Source organism: Coloeus monedula (assembly GCF_965178545.1).
Source record: "Coloeus monedula genome assembly, chromosome: 4".
Lineage (NCBI taxonomy): Eukaryota > Metazoa > Chordata > Aves > Passeriformes > Corvidae > Coloeus > Coloeus monedula.
In genome coordinates, this window is record NC_138784.1 from 26427745 (window position 1) to 26443194 (window position 15450).

The 15450-nt window shown below is 44.1% G+C and overlaps 1 protein-coding gene across 5 annotated transcripts in view; it reads left to right on the forward strand.

Annotated features, from left to right (window-relative positions):
- Positions 1-229: 229 nt before the first annotated feature.
- The window catches only part of ZC3H7B (zinc finger CCCH-type containing 7B), a 47376-nt gene continuing 32155 nt past the window's right edge, over positions 230-15450 (forward strand). For 4 of the 5 annotated variants that reach the window (XM_082280180.1, XM_082280183.1, XM_082280182.1 and 1 more), the window contains exons 1-7: positions 230-460; positions 6666-6726; positions 8638-8671; positions 9051-9248; positions 10111-10269; positions 12904-12984; positions 14459-14518. In XM_082280180.1, the coding sequence (XP_082136306.1) occupies positions 6674-6726; positions 8638-8671; positions 9051-9248; positions 10111-10269; positions 12904-12984; positions 14459-14518 (585 nt within the window). In that variant the 5' untranslated portion in view covers positions 230-460; positions 6666-6673. The remainder of the gene's footprint in view (positions 461-6665; positions 6727-8637; positions 8672-9050; positions 9249-10110; positions 10270-12903; positions 12985-14458; positions 14519-15450) is intronic. The other variant, XM_082280181.1, reaches the window with a different exon arrangement.

A 15450-nucleotide genomic window follows, 5' to 3' on the forward strand; every position in this document is an offset into this window, starting at 1 on the left:
ACAACCAGGAAGAAAAAAAGGTTGCATTAAAATTAGAACGGAGAGTCGACTGCTGAAGCGCTTTATTTTTTAGTTGGTTTTTTGGGGTTTTTTTTAAGCCTAAGTCACCTTAAAGAATCTCAAAACCAGCCACAAGGGAAAGATCTGTGAGCTTTTGTAATGGAAAGCGGTAGCCTCTAGGGCCCAGAGGATATGCAGGGAGGCATTTTCTCTTGCTGGTGCAGCTGAGAGCGAGCGAGCGAGAGCGAGACCTGGAAATGAAAGTAAAGAGATCAGGAGGCACATGGAGGGAGCTGCAGGGGCAGCCGATCCAGAAGCAGAATGCTGCCTTCTATAATTAAATAGCACTTACTATTATTATTACTTCTAGTAATAATACATTAATAATATCTCTAGTAATACAATACCATTTATCAAGGAAAGTTTATACGTAGTGTGGGGGGGAAAAACCCGAGGAGAGGTGAGTTCTTTGTTATTATTTTGGGGGGATTATTTTTGTCTTAAATCAATTCTGTGCGTGTGTGTGTTTGTGTATGTAGAAAGAGGTGGACTTGAGAAACAAGAAATTCTGGATGTTGCTTCATTAGAAAGTAAAGGTTTCAGATAGTAACTGCATAGATGAAAGGTTGTGTAATTGGAAATTTTAAAAAAAAGTGGTGAAAAATAATACGGGTGAGATCTTGAAGCTAAACCCTCTTCCGCCAAAAATGTGGGGTTTGCAAAAAAAAAAAAAAAAAAAAATATTGTCAAAGATCCTAATCCCACCCCCTGGAAAAAAATGTAGTAGTAGTCTAAAATTGGATAGCTAGGGGAAAAGCCCCTGGGTTTTTATGGAAAACTTAGTATTAATCGCGTTTGTGCCTGTTTGTGTTTTGTAGGTTCGAGATGTGTGTTCTGGTCTGTATTTAGGCTGCAGTTTCCCCTTCTTGTTTGGTACAAACCCCATGAAACGGCAGAGAAGCCCTTTGGAATAGCTTTTTAGAGGCACCTTCCGTAGGGTCTTCTAAAGTTTATCAAATAAGAAGACTGTGTTTTGGTTTTATTTGGGTTTTGTTTGTTTGTTTTGGTTTTAATTCTTTAATGTTTTAGACAGTTTCCGGGTGGCAAGGGATGTTATGTGTTGGGTTTTTTTCTTCTTTTTTTTTTCTCTTAAAGCTGCCTCCCAGACTCTTGGAGATGCGTGATTTTTATTTAAGCGGATGGGGGGTGGGGAAGGAGGAAGAGTATGTTTTGGTTTGTTTTCCTTTTCCCGGGGAAGCTTGGAAGTCTCCTGCCGCGGGAGACCCCTCCCAGCACGGCCGCGTTGGCGGGAATGCCGGGGTGCCGGCGTCCGGCAAAGCCGCGGGGGTGCGGGGGGCGCCGCCGGCCCCTCTCGGCTCCAGCCGCCGAGGTGGCGCCTCTCTCAGCGGCGGCCTCTACGCAAGGCCGGGGATCGGCGGCCTAGTGCTGGCAGTGGGGAAAGGAGGAGAGCGAGGGCTCCCGCGCCACCCGTGTGGGAACCAGCCCCGGGATTTAGTTTTTCAAATGAGGCAGGGGAATGCGAGTTGGGTGGGTAGGAAACCGAGAGCAAATAGCTTAGGGATAGGCAGCGTCACCCCACAGCCCTCTCCTTACTCCTCGGCTGCGCTGCAGTGGGGGCAGGAGGAAGGGTGGCCTGTGGTACGAGGGTGTTATGTGTGAAACACAAGGCTGAAGGAAGTGGAAAATGGGGTCATGGGGGCTGAGGTGGTAAATTGAGGCTTTTAGCCCCCACTGCCATCCTCCTCTCAGGGAAACTTAGAGTCACTGCTTTTATTTTCACTGAGGGGTGAGCTGGTTGTTGCTACCTTGCTCTGCATTCACTAGGTGCAGTGAATATTGCTGGGTGCAGCTGGTGGCACCTCAGTGACCCCAGTGGTCCTGCAGAGCAGAAGTGGCACTAGTGGGGTGCTGGGATGTGAGATGGTGGCCATGGAAGTACCTTAGGGTGGCCAGTGCATGGAGGGACAGAGAAGTCCGGCCTGGTGGGCACAACATAGTGGTGGGAAAGCTGAGAGCTGTTGGCTGTGAGAAGCAGTCAAACCCAGGGAGTAGGCCATGGCAGAAAGCAGCTGCAGGAGTGAGCAAGAGCCCAAGTTTGTAGTGGGCTCTGCAGTTTGTCCTTTGCTTGACGTGTGCCTGGTTATCTATTCTGCTGCACCACTGAGGTGGCCAAACTGCAGCCATGTTTCAGACCAGTGTATCCTGGAGCCTTTTTCCTGGGGAGCTCCAGTCTCAGCTCTACAACCTGCCACTTGCATCTCAGTGTACTTATTTCTGGCTGAAATGTTACAGTCAACGCCTGGAAGTCGGTCAAGTGTCAACTCATTGTCATCTCAGAAATACAGTATGAAAAACTTTGTCCAAATTCAACTCTGGCAGGGTTATGAATAACATCTGTGTTCTTGATAAGATAAATGCAAGTCTTTCAGTTCATCTCGTGTTTCTACCATCTACCCATCTAGAGGATATCCATCCAGTTTGTGATTAAGTCACCTAGTTCACTGGCTGATGCATCTTTCTGAAGACAAAAAAACCATTTTACTTGACTGTAGTATTTATTCCTGTCTAGGAAATGGTTTGTAATTTATTGATGAACTGTGAATAAAGTTCTCTCTAGATGCTGGACCAGAGAGGATAAATGTCTCTGGACTGAAAGGATAAGAGCTTTGTAGTGGAGATATAAATACTCAGGATTTGCTGGTGATTTGAGTGGACACGTCTGGACAGAGAGATTTGGTTGGGAGGGAGAAAAGGGACGCTTAGACACAGTGCTTCATAAAATGTTTTCTACTGTGTTTCTAAAAATATTTGAAAGACCAAGAAAACAAAAGCTAAACAGGCTTTGCACTTAAAATTAATTATGCAGTAGCTGTGGTAGAGTGTGCAGCAGAACTGAAGTGTTGCTCATGTGGGTGGCTCACTCTGTGTTGGATTTGCTGGTGTAACAAGTGCATGGCTTGGTCTGAGTGTTAAATGAAACACTGTGAAGAGGCTGGAACGATGAGGGGAGACAAGTGACTGAGTTTGCTGGTGAGGTGGTGGGGGAGGAGGTGTGAGGAACAAAAAGAGAAGTCTGAATGGCAGCCTTCTGCAGTGGTTGGGGCAGGCAGGACAGGTGAGGGGTCTGCCACAGGTGAAGGAGATTGCTGGTGTGGAGTGACATCAAAGGGCAAAGAAAGGTAGTTGTTCCTGAGAGGTGTGCAAGAAGTTGTTGGGGCGGCAGCACATGGTGTACACTTTGAAGGTGGTGCCATGAGGGGATGAGTCTCATGTGCAAAGTCATGGCATAAATCTGGAGGTATGACAGACCTTTAGCAGAGAAAGCTGGTCACCCGCTTGCCAGGAGGGAGGAATGTGGGGCAGTACCAGGAAGCAACAGTCTAGAGGGGGGATCAGGCCTGTGGTTTATGTCTGAAGAAGTCAATGGAGGGTTCTGTGTTGAAGAGCATTCACTCTGGAAGATGAGTGTAGAACTGCGGAGCATAAACAGCATGCAGGGCACAGAAGGTTGCTTTTTACAAGGGTTTTGTAGCAAGGATCAAACTGTAGCTGTGTATTGTGGGACTTACAGAGATGCAATGGGCTGGTCAGCCATCCCCATGAAGCAAGGGTGGAGATACTCATGTTGGATGCAGTGGCAATAGTGGTGAGGAGAGAAAAAACGGAAGGGGAGCTTTGGGATGCAAGAAGAGTTGGGTAAGTCTGGAAAGGAGACATTCTGTAGCCATTCCCAGTAATCCTTTGGCTGCACTCCAGGTTTAGGTCAGTAATGTTTGAATGCCCTTCTCTCTGGGCAAGCAACAGTAATCAGTTCTCGCTGTAACACAGACCCACATCCTGCTGTGTAGGATGTTTTAGCAGCAGGATCAGGGTAGCTGTAAGAACAGGTACTGATCTCTTCTTCACTCCTTGCAGAGTGTTTTAAAGGCTGAGCTCAGAAACAGAAGTAGACCATGTGTATGAGAAGCTTTTCAAGGTGGTGATCTGTTTTGTGGATATACACAATTGTAAAGGTGTGCCACGGCATTTTTGGAATGCTCCATTGACTTTGTGATGACCAGCTAGTGTTCAACTGTTCTCCCCACAGTCGACAATAGTCTCCCTTTTCATCAGAGATGTGGGCTGCTGCTTCACTTCCCTGACTTTTGTTTCCTCCAGTATGACTCGTGTCAGGGAGCAGCTGGAGCAGGGCTGCACCTCCAGCAAGGACAAGTGAAGGTGATGGCAGTCACCAGCAGTGCCCTCACTCACAGGGTACAGTCCCACCACACCTGAACAGTGTAGTCAGAACTAGATGCCAGTAGCAGTGGTCCATCCACAGTCCCAAAGAAGATGAGGTGATGAAGGTCCACCCACCGAGTCCAGCAGTAGGAGTTGGTGCCAGAGACAGGACTGGAGACAAGCTGCCTGCAGTGGAGGTCTGAGGTTTGTCCCAGAGATAGAACTGAGGACAAGTTCACCTACAGCGTAGCTCAGACAAGGCAAGACCTGGACCTCGGTTGAAATGGAGCTCCTAGACTGTGGACAGAGGGGCATAGGTGGGGGTCCAAGGTGAGGCTGTTTGGAGTACTTCAAGCCTTTAGTGTATTCAGGGACCAGACAGCTAGAAATTCTTCCTTCCTCCCTGTGCTCTCCCCATGAGCCTTTGGGAGGGTCCACTTGACTCTTTTGCCTTCTCCCCCACAGTTCCTCTCTTGTCATTTCCTGTGGAGACTCTTTCCTCACTCTTGTCTCTGATGGCCCTCACAGTTCTCCTACAGTGCTCTGGGGTGGCTCTGTCCTCTTTCATGTCTTTTACTGCTGTTTTTGTGGAAATGGTTCCTACTGCTCCTCTTCTGCTTCTCTGTTCTCTCTTACTTCCTCTGTATTTGCAGAATTTCATACAAGGAGAAAAATTGAATTAATTACCTCTCTCTCCTTGTCCACCTCTTAAGCCTGTCTGCCTGTATCATTAGTGATCATATTAACCTCACAATCTCCTTGTTAAATTTCCTTCTTTCTTCCTGATTGCTCATTATCCAGGCTATTTATGAATCAATGTAGGCCTTCTGTTGGTGTTGTACTGAAGTATATCAGCTCTTCTCCATCACTTCTGTTAAATGCCTTTGTAGAGATGCTGATCATCCCTCACTTTGTTGGCTTTCCCTTTCTTGCTGCACTGCCCATCCTGTTCCAAGTTCAGTTGCTTAAAATCTCCTACCTGCTGCTTGAACCAGATTGCTCCCAAATTTAATGTCTGATGACTTACAAACTTCAGTGTCACTTTCAAGCTCTTGCCTCCTTCTGCTGCCACTTTTTTCTGGTCTTTCTCTCACTCCAGTCTTTCCCCCTTCCCCCAGTTCTTCTTGGTAAAGGGCAGGTATCAATTCTACATTTTGCGTGGCACAGAGCACAATCAATAAGGGCTTGCTGAGTTGTCGGGATTGATTTTTATGTACCTTAAAGGCCCCTTCACCCTGTTCAGACTGAGTCTGTCATTGATACTGCAAGGTATCTTAGAATGATAGGGTTGGTCTTAATGTAAAAGGGAGCTGGATGATAATGCTCTCCAAGTTGTTGTAGTGTAGAGGTGGAGCAATTACTTTAGTTTCTCTTGTACCTTTTCAGAGGTGGTCTTGGGATGGGAAGGTACTGTGTCTTCATCTCCATCTCATCTCATCTCATCTCATCTCATCTCATCTCATCTCATCTCAGTGTTTCTGTACTTTCTGCCTCTGTCCCCAAGTTCCTATTCCTCAAATGCTGAGCATTATTAGTGGTCAGAGCTGGTTGATGTGAAATTTGCTGTCACCAGCAACTCAGTTTTGTCACAAAGTGTCATCCTTTCTCCCCTTTATTATTATTTTCTTGTGTGACACACCTGTGTACCTTGGAGAAAGGTCACTGAGGAGCCATTCCAAAATTTGCTTCGGAACTGCAGAGGATGAAGTGCAGATAACTCTTGAGCCTTCCTAAGGTGCTGCCCACCCCAGTTTAAAACGCTGCAGGATAGGGTTCTGTTCCCACACCAAAGAAGTGCTCCCCAGTCTGTGCTGCTCTTACCTGCTGATTTTAGGCATGAAATCCCCATTGCACAGATTCAGTGCTGTCCTTTTATGTGGACCACAGCAAGCAATCCCATCTCCTTCCTTTGCATCTCCCTTTGTGCTGTACCTCCATATACCTTATGTAGATAACTTGTTTCATATGCTGTGCAGTAAACCAGTTTAAATCTGTCCCAGATAAATAGTGCTCAGAATTGCTTATCATGGGAGGGTCTCGGCACAAATTCCTGAAATGACTGCCAGTGCAGGCAAAGATGGTGTTGGGTTTCTTCCCTTTCCTAGAAGGCAGTCATGATAACAGTTGGTTCCCATTGCTTTATTTACTGGCAGCCTAAGCAGAGAGCTCAAATTGAAGTAATTCCTCTTTGCCCATGTATCCTGTCAGTGGCATGTGAGAAAAAGCAGATACTTAGTAGTGAGCTGCTTGCCGTGCTGTATCTGCAGTGTGGATAAATCATGGGCTTCGCTGTTCAGGGCATCTGGTCTGGAACATTTTGTTAGTAGTAAATTCAGGCACAAACAAAATACTGTGCTGTTTAATTGCCAGCAAGACCTAAAATGACTCACTTTGTGTTGTTTCTTTTTCTTCTTTCTCTGCAGCAACTATAATGGAGAGGCAGAAGAGAAAACAAGAAATAGATAAAGGACTTCAGTTCATTCAGTAAGTGGACAATCTCAGTGTTCCATGTGGATTTGGGGGCAGTTTTCTTTCTATCGAGGATTGCAGGAACTGTGTTTTTCCTATTCACTGCTTTGAGTTTGCTGCGTGGGAAAGAGATACTGTCCTGAGGATTTTCACTGTGATTTTTCAGGGTGTTTCTTGTCCTGTTAGCTCCCTAAACTTGAAAATCTGTCATTTTAATATCCTTTGGTTTTGCCCTCCACTGGAGTTCCAGGGTGATCTTTATAGTCAGCCTAATGCTAATAGTGCTTGGACCTTCTACATCATCTTCAGCATGAAGATCTCAAAGTGCTCTCTCGACGAGGTTATCCCACCTTTGTTAGGAAGGGAGATAGTGTTTCAGTTCTGTAGGTGGGGAAACAAGGTACATAACTTGTTAGGTACCCCATATGGTACCTATAGGAAAAATAGATGACCTGGGCTCTTTTACAGTTGACAGCCTGGTAGATGTCTCAGATCACTCTTCTATGAATATCATGTGGCCTTGTAGAACTTGAAGTGGTTGCTTATGTAGTAGTTACAAATTCAAGTACTTCTTTACAAAATGAAGTAGTATTTCTCCCTCCAGCGTTTGAGTTAGCAGAGGTCTCAAACTCAGGTCCTGGTTCCATGGTGAGTAAGGCAGTAGTAAGATTTTAATCAGATTGGTTTGGGGTTTTTTAAATTCTGCTTTGAGTCCTGCAATTATTATGCCTGAAATCTGTGCCTCTACAGTAGGAAACTCCCCCAAATCTTCCACGTTACATATTTGTATCCTGTAATATGGCCATGATATTTTCATCCCAGTCTAAGACTAAATGGGGCTGATAACCCAGTTTTGGAGAGGGAATTGTGAGACTTACATTGGTAGCACTTACAAAAATGCACAAGATTCTGGGGAAGAAAATAATTTAGAAATATGAGGTGCAGTTCTTGCATCTGGGGTGTATCTTGCACTCTGAACCAGGAACAGTGCCGTATGTTGGTTTGTTTTGATGCAAAAGAGGGAGTCCAAGTTTGTAAGCAGCATGAATGTTTCTTACAAAGCCATGACATTTCCTGTACTTAGTTTTAAGGAGTGATTAGATGAAATCTTAAAAATATATGTTCTGTAATCAGTAAGATCATGCATGCACTGTAGGTGAGAAAAACTGTGAAAGGTGCTAAGGGTTCCTCTAGAGCCTGTTGATTTGTCCTTGAAGAGAAAAAATAAACATACATGGACCAAGTCTGGATGAATTGGGTGGTCCAATTTGAAGAACATCACCTTTCTCTTAAGTCTCAGTGTTGTTGTGGGGTAGGTGTTTTCCACACAAGCACTGCCAGTGTTTGTGGCGTAGCCCTGGCCAAGAGAGTTGGAGTTAAATGGTCTCCTGAATCTGCACTGTTTTCCCCCTTCCTTTTGTGGGGTAGGCCTAAAGGCATGTGGCTAAGTTAAGGCAGAGAAAAGTGATTGCATTTATCTCTGTACGTCTCTGGTTTCACAAAGGGTTCGAGGAGGTCTTGGAGTGCCACTCTGGTGCCTCTCATTACAGCCAGCTGCACATAAAATACACTTGTATTCTTCATGGCAGTCTCTCATGGGACTTTATTAAAGATGGGTTTTTTAGGTGACTGTCAGAAGGCACATTATAGAGGATCGTGTATGCACAGAAAGTAAATGAGAATAAGAGTCCTCTAGTCTCAAATCCCTCTGAGAATTGACCATCACTTGACACCACTGTGACTGTCACTGAGCATAATGCTCCCTAACTGTGTTCTCTTTGCCTCAGCTGTCTTTGCAGTGATAAAATGTTCAGTAACTTGCTGAGATCACCAACACGGGACCAGAAAAATGATTTCTTCATCAGACAAAAGCCCTTCTTTGAATGGATGCCTGTTTCATGAATATTTTCTCTTCTTTTTTTTCAGGTCCACATTACCCCTAAGCCAAGAAGATTATGAGGTAATGGAGATTTTGTTTGTTGACGCTGGGAGCCCTCTGGTTAGCAAGATTTGTTCTGTTGCACAGCCATTAGTTTACATGCCAAAAGTGAAGAATATAGGATGGTCTGTCACAATTTGCCTGTGACTTAAAGTTTTAAGTTTCTGATGATGACAACTTTCAGGGAAAGGAGAAGACACTTGATGTTCAACAAGAATGGGGATTTGACAGGATTATTCTCATCTACCAAAAATCCTGATGTTTTGCAGGAGAGTAGGGATGCAGGAGTATCTTAGTGGGCAGGAAGTTTGCTAAAAGATATGGAAAGGAATGGGAAACTAGGAAGTCTCTCCTGTCTGAATATCCACTTGAGTCTGTTTGTTCTCTCCGTGCTGCCCAGGCCTTTTTGCAGAAGCTGGTGAGAAACTTGTTTGCAGAGGGCAATGATTTGTTCCGAGAGAAGGATTTCAAGCTTTCCCTGGTGCAGTACGTAGAAGGGCTGAATGTGGCGGATTACGCAGCCTCTGATGAGGTGACCATCCCAAAGGAACTCCTCTGCAAGCTACATGTCAACCGAGCTGCCTGCTACTTTGCCATGGTGAGTGCTTTCCCAAGTCGTCCCCAGGAGCCAGGGGAACATCATGATTGCAGTGCTGTGCAGCTGGAAAAGATGTCAAGAGGCGTTTCAGCTGGTTTTGTCTGCTCCCTGTTCAAACTGGGGGAGGCAACAACACACAGAAAAGTCTGTTATCTCCTCACAATTGCACTGTGTCTTGTGAGACCAGAGGAAGGATATGAGGAGGGGGGGCCACGCCTAAGGTACTGACAATGCAGTTCTGGTCCACATTGGTGAGGAGGTAGTACCATCCAATGTCTTCCGGTATTGAGCAAGTATTTTTCTGGAATACTGTTTGAGTATTGCTCTGGAGGCTCTTGCCTCCTCCTGTGAGACACTGGAAGACAGTAGGAAGTCTTTGGGTCTTGAAGCAGCTTGCAGCATACACATGGAAAAGGATTCTGAAACACCCAGGCTCTAAAAGGCTGCGTGCTTCCATTTTACTAAGGCGTATAACAGCTTTCCTTTATGGCACAACCCCAGAGCAGGCCCATCCTGTTTGTAATGACACTGAGTCCCCTGAAAATTAGCAAGCAGTCACATAATTAAAGATTTTCAAGTGTAACATGCCCAGGGTAGAGGGGGAGGCAAGATAAGGTTGCTCAAGCAGCCTTAGTTCTGTCATTCACTGACTTTGAAGTGTTTTGAATTTTGCAAGATTTAACAAAATGTTCTGTTAACGTAGGTGTGTTTGCACGCTGGTCTGTGCATGAGGTAACATATGTACTTCCACCTGCTGCCTGTATTTCTGTTTTCTTCTGAGAGATAGAACATTTACACTCACAGAGAAGGAGGAGTTAGTCTGCTGTGTCTCAGCTGACTCCAGGTGGTCTGTTCCATGCAGGGGTTGTATGAGAAGGCGCTGGAAGACAGCGAGAAGGCTTTAAGTCTCGACAAGGAGAACATCCGAGCACTATTCCGGAAAGCCCGTTCCTTAAATGAACTTGGAAGACACAAAGAAGCATATGAGTGCAACAGCAGATGCTTGCTGTCCCTCCCACATGTAAGTTTCTGACATACAACTCATCTTGGTTTTTGTGGCTCACAACCTTCCTCTCGTCAACATGCTTAGTGTGAGGGCAGAGGATAGTGGAAGGGGAATCTTGGCTGTTCCCAAGTACATGCTTATATCCAGAAATTCTGCCTCTCTGACTCAAAGATGTTTGTCTTCACATGTTTCTTCAGACCAAGTCACCTCTTACAGACAGTGCCAACCAGGGACACCAGTTAGTGACAGCAGGTTCATGGTCTGTTTGTGAAGAGCAAACCCCTGTCCTAACAAAAGGTGAACTAAAACCATGAGAGTGTTCTAATTGGCTGCTTTTATATCTCTAATGGAAGTGACTAGGAGCATGGGATAAATGGGAACTGGAGCTCTGGAAGGAAAATATGTACGGTTTTCCTGTTTTGGATAAAAATATCTCACATTTCACTTACTGATTGCTAAGGCAAAATGATCAAGCTTTTTATTTCTTGAGGAACATGCAAAGGTGTCCTTGACATCACATGTTGTAGTTATTTTTGTGCTCAGGGTTGTGTAAATTTTTGCATGCAGAGGGGACTATCTGCATATACTAGGAGCTAAATATTTTCCTGACAGTGCTTTTGAGCATCCTCTTAGGCCAAGTACTGATCAGGAAACCAGACTGTGACTATATGGATTCAAGTGAGCACTGTGCTGATTTTGGTTCTGATCCATCACAGTAATGTTATTATAAGAAAAATGCATCTACCTCAGCAGGAGAAGTTAACTTCCCTTTATTATTAGTGTTATGGAAGCAATCTTTGGAAGCCTTGTTAGTAGTTAGTTATTCCTTTTGTATAGCTTGTAAGTTCTAGTTTCTTTGACTTGGCAGAACAGGGTGACCAAAAGGTATTAAAGTTACCATGTTTGGGGAGTCCCAAGGAACTGTTTTATAAACAAACCCTTTGATTAACAAAAGCATCTAATATAGGTGTTCTTGTAAAGCCATATCTGGCTATATTTTACACTGCGGTTCAGCCACTTAGTTTATATTTTAACCATATAGTTATGTTTACATAGCTCTCATTATTATCGTTACAGTTATCATGGTCTAAAGACACTTTATCAAACTTCTCTGTGTCAGGGAAGTTCAGCCTAAAAAACTCCATATTGAATGATTTGCATTTCCTATTGTATACTATTCAGCCTTGTAAATTCATGTACCCCGTTGTCTTAATACCTACTTAACAGAAATCATAAGCCTTCTCTGCATCAATCGCAAGTCAAGCCATCCATCATTTCAGTCTTGTTTCCATTACCCTCAGGAGCACATGGGTACTTCCATCTTGCATTGCTATAATTGTTGAGAACTTTGTTGTGGTCAAAACAGAGCCTGTCTTTAAACTTCTGGTGATAAAGGATATGCCACTCATTTGGCTCACTGTCTGTCAGAGTTAACTTATTTCTGGGTGCAGGTACTCAGTACTGCTAGTTTGCAGAAGTGTTCAGTGTGGTGAAGTTAATACTCCTCCATGGTACGCTTTTTTTTGTATGGCATGGGGTGTTTTAGAAGAGGAAATGGACAAGCTAGATTTTGTTTTTATGATGGTGACAAGACTAGTGCTGAGGGTGTGGGGGAGTGAGTGCAATCAAAAAATGGCACTCCAAATTGAAGGGAAAAGTTGCTGATACAGCAGACTGGAAGAACCAGAGGCTTCTCAGTTGTTGAAAGGGAAAGGACTCAACCTGCAGGGAAGAAGGAGATTGGAAAGACCAGCATGGCAAGTAGAGAAGAGGGCAGACTTCAAGGGTGGAGATGAGGGAGATGATGTTGAAACATTAAGGAGGGCTATCTCAGTATGTTGGGCAGATACTTTTTTTCTTCTTTGTAAAAGCTGTTAAAGTACTCCAATATTTTTGCAAACATGGAGAGAGAGGAAAACAGAAGGAAGCAGTTGCTGGTGATATATAACTGTAGAAGACTGTGGCAGGTTGTTAGTCTGGGCAGAAGGCCCATGGTGGTATGTGAGTGGGCATGGACACTGGGCAGGGAGGACCGTAAAATGCCACACAATGGGGAAAGCTGAAGGATCTGCTTGACTAAGCTGAGGCAGTTTAACTGGAGCTGGATACAGTCAAAATGCCTTCTAGCTAGTAAGTTGAAAACTGAAACTTGGTTTCAGCTTTAAAAACAAACAAGCAGAACAGACTAGTGAGTCCTGTCTGCGTATCAAAACTGATTATTAGCTCTGCAGCTGGCAAAGAGGGAGGACATGCAGGCTCCTTCCCAGGCATGGAGACCTTGCGGAAGCTGTATCAGCAGCCAGCCTTGGCAGCTCCTTCAGCCAACTTGCCAGCAGGACTCCTGAACCCTGTTTTCACAGAGTGGGTGCTTTGTTGGAAGCAGATATTTGATTCTGATTTTCTGCAGCATTGAATCAGCATAGGGCAAAACTCCTGGTGCAACTGCAGCATCTTGGCAGGACCGAATGACAAGAATGCTGAAATCTGTCTGGACTCTCCTGGAGCTGCTCTGGAAATGATCTACCTGCTGCTTTCTAAAGTTGAGGCTTCTTGGTGCAGCCCAATGTGTATAACTGCATTCCTCTTCATTTCATTCTGTGTGCCACAAAGGCAAAACTGAAAGTGTCCTGTCAATGGTTTCATCCCCAGGATGAAAGCGTCACACAGCTGGGACAGGAGCTTGCCCAGAAGCTGGGACTGAGGGTTCGAAAAGCATACAAAAGACCTCAGGTATGACTTCTTTTGTCTTAGAGGCTATGCTTTGCTTTCACAGATTTACTTTTGCAGAAGTGGTAGGTGCTGCTCTGCAGTTACAGACGTGTACACAACCCTGCAAACTCTTTAGCAGGCTGCTGGCAACCCTCCTTGTTCTGACCCTCTGAGTCACTTTGCCTTGACGCATTTCTAACCCCATTGCTGCTCTGTATCTACTGCCAGGATGTTTTCTGAATCCCCAGCTGAGCCGGGCTGGTGCTGTAGGAGAAACTTCCGATGCAGTAGATGCCTGGTTTTTATGCAGGAGAGGGACATGTGGCCTGATCCCAAAGCAGGTTTTGCATTACAGTCCTCTCCCTGTTACAGGATGAGAAGGATGGGATCATCTGCTGCATTGGATGACTGGTTTTGTAGTGCAGTGAATCTGAAGAGTTCCTGCACCATTTCTATGCGTACGCTTCTTTGTGGTGGGGGAAAGGATTGTGCTTTGGGAGAAAGATGGGTACACACCTGGTCAGAAGCTAATTGACACCAGTGGCTGTATCCGTAACTTGGCTCTGCAAAGGAGTGCTGTAGGTGTTTAAATGGGCACCCTGGGATGGAGCTAGAGGGCGTCAGGCCACTGCTAGCCATAAAGCTGTTCTCCCATAAAGCTGCCTTGGTCACAGGTTTTGTTCTTGGGAGCAGAGAACATGAGCTACTAGTGGAGACTGACATTTGCATTTGCATCCTCGGCCCCAGGTGCACAGTGTGTTAAACAAACAGCGTGTTTCATCTCCAGAGAGGCACTTTGTAGCATGAGGTGGAGTGACTGGTGGGCATCTGGTTTGAAGAGAGCTTTTGGGGTAAATCTGGCTGTAACATGTTAATCCTCTCCCCAACAAACCTCATGTGTCATTTGCCTACCCAAGAAAAACCCCTTGATCTTGTAGCAGCTCTCAACACTCCCAAATGATTCTGTCTCAAAGAAAGGGAACTTTATGGGGAAATACTTTTTGTAGCTGTTCACTGTATTGGCCTTGCCACCTTTTTTGCTGCTGTCATGTTACTCAGCTGAGATGGGCTTAAACCACCTGTATATTAAAAATATAAAAATTAAACTCTCCAAAATGCTTTTTATTATTTGAAATTTTGTGATTGGTATTTTGTTAATACTTTGCGATCTCTTGTGTTGAGTTCCAGCTTTCACTCCAATACTGTAATGCCTTCCCAAAGTAGTAATTTCATAATGAAAAGCAAACCTTTCTGTTTTTCAAGAAGTTTTTTGCCTCCTGATTGTGGGTCAGATGTTCTGAGGTGTACAGAACAATCATATGTCCCTTTTCAGTGTTGACAAACGTGTACCCGTGTGTCACAATGGGGTAACCTTTTGGGGTGGCTTTTATTTTTGGGCAGTGCTTGGAAGGAAACCATACTGTAACCCAGCTTTACCTAGCTTATGAGCATTCCTAGGCTGTATTCTGCTCTAAGACCGCTCTCTTCCTTGCAGCAGGAATTGGAAACATTCTCACTACTCAGTAATGGCACTTCAGTCAATTCGTCAAACCAGGTAGAGTGTGCATCCTGTGGTTGTTACTGTTTATGGATTGTGCTACTAGAATGTTTTAAGGTTTTATTTACATGCAAATTTATTGTCTTTTAGGTTTGAACTGTTTTAATTAGTGTTTTCTGCTTTTAAGGAATATTGCCAAGAAATTAATTTCTTTGAAAATATTTCTACTGATGTAATTTTTTATGTCAGTAATTAGATCACCAAAGATGCTTATTTTCTTAGTTATTGTGAATGCTTGCTTTCTCTTGCATTTAAAATAAATTTTTGTTTTCAAGTTTTGCGTATCTAACGACAATGCTAAGTAAAAGTCAGAAAGTGCAAGTTCTGAAGAAATACACAAATGAAATCCCGTGATGTACTGAGCAAGGTACATACACAGTTTTAGTATTGTTTGTGTTGTCCTGGGAGATCCAGCTGGGCAGGGCAGCACAAATACTAAGGTAAAATATAAGAAATTACTGGTTTCCTTGTTCTGCCACTAGGCAAAAAAACCTCCCAACAACAAGCACTTGCTGTTTTTACAGGCTGTTTGGTACTTCACAGTGCTTCTTAAAGCAAACGAACAATAAAACTGTAAACATTGTAATTTTGTACAACAAGATGGGATACTAAAGAACTAGTTTACCTCTCACTGTTCAGTGATTTGGTTTAATGTCTTTCTAGTAAGGCCAGTGAGCTTTCTTTAATAGTTGTGCCCAGTTTTTAATTTGAAAATCTTTTCCTTTTGTAAGAATTGAAAATAGTGCAAAACCCATTGTAGTAGATGTAATATCGCAAGATAAATGCTTTACTTGTGCCTTTTTAAGCTTAAGCTAAAAGCACGCATACTTACCTCTGTTTATGTTCCTGTAAAATATGGACTCAATTTATTCCTTGCCTTGAGCTCCAAGTCATCAGTTGTCTTGGCAGAAACATTTTCCTGTTTCAAA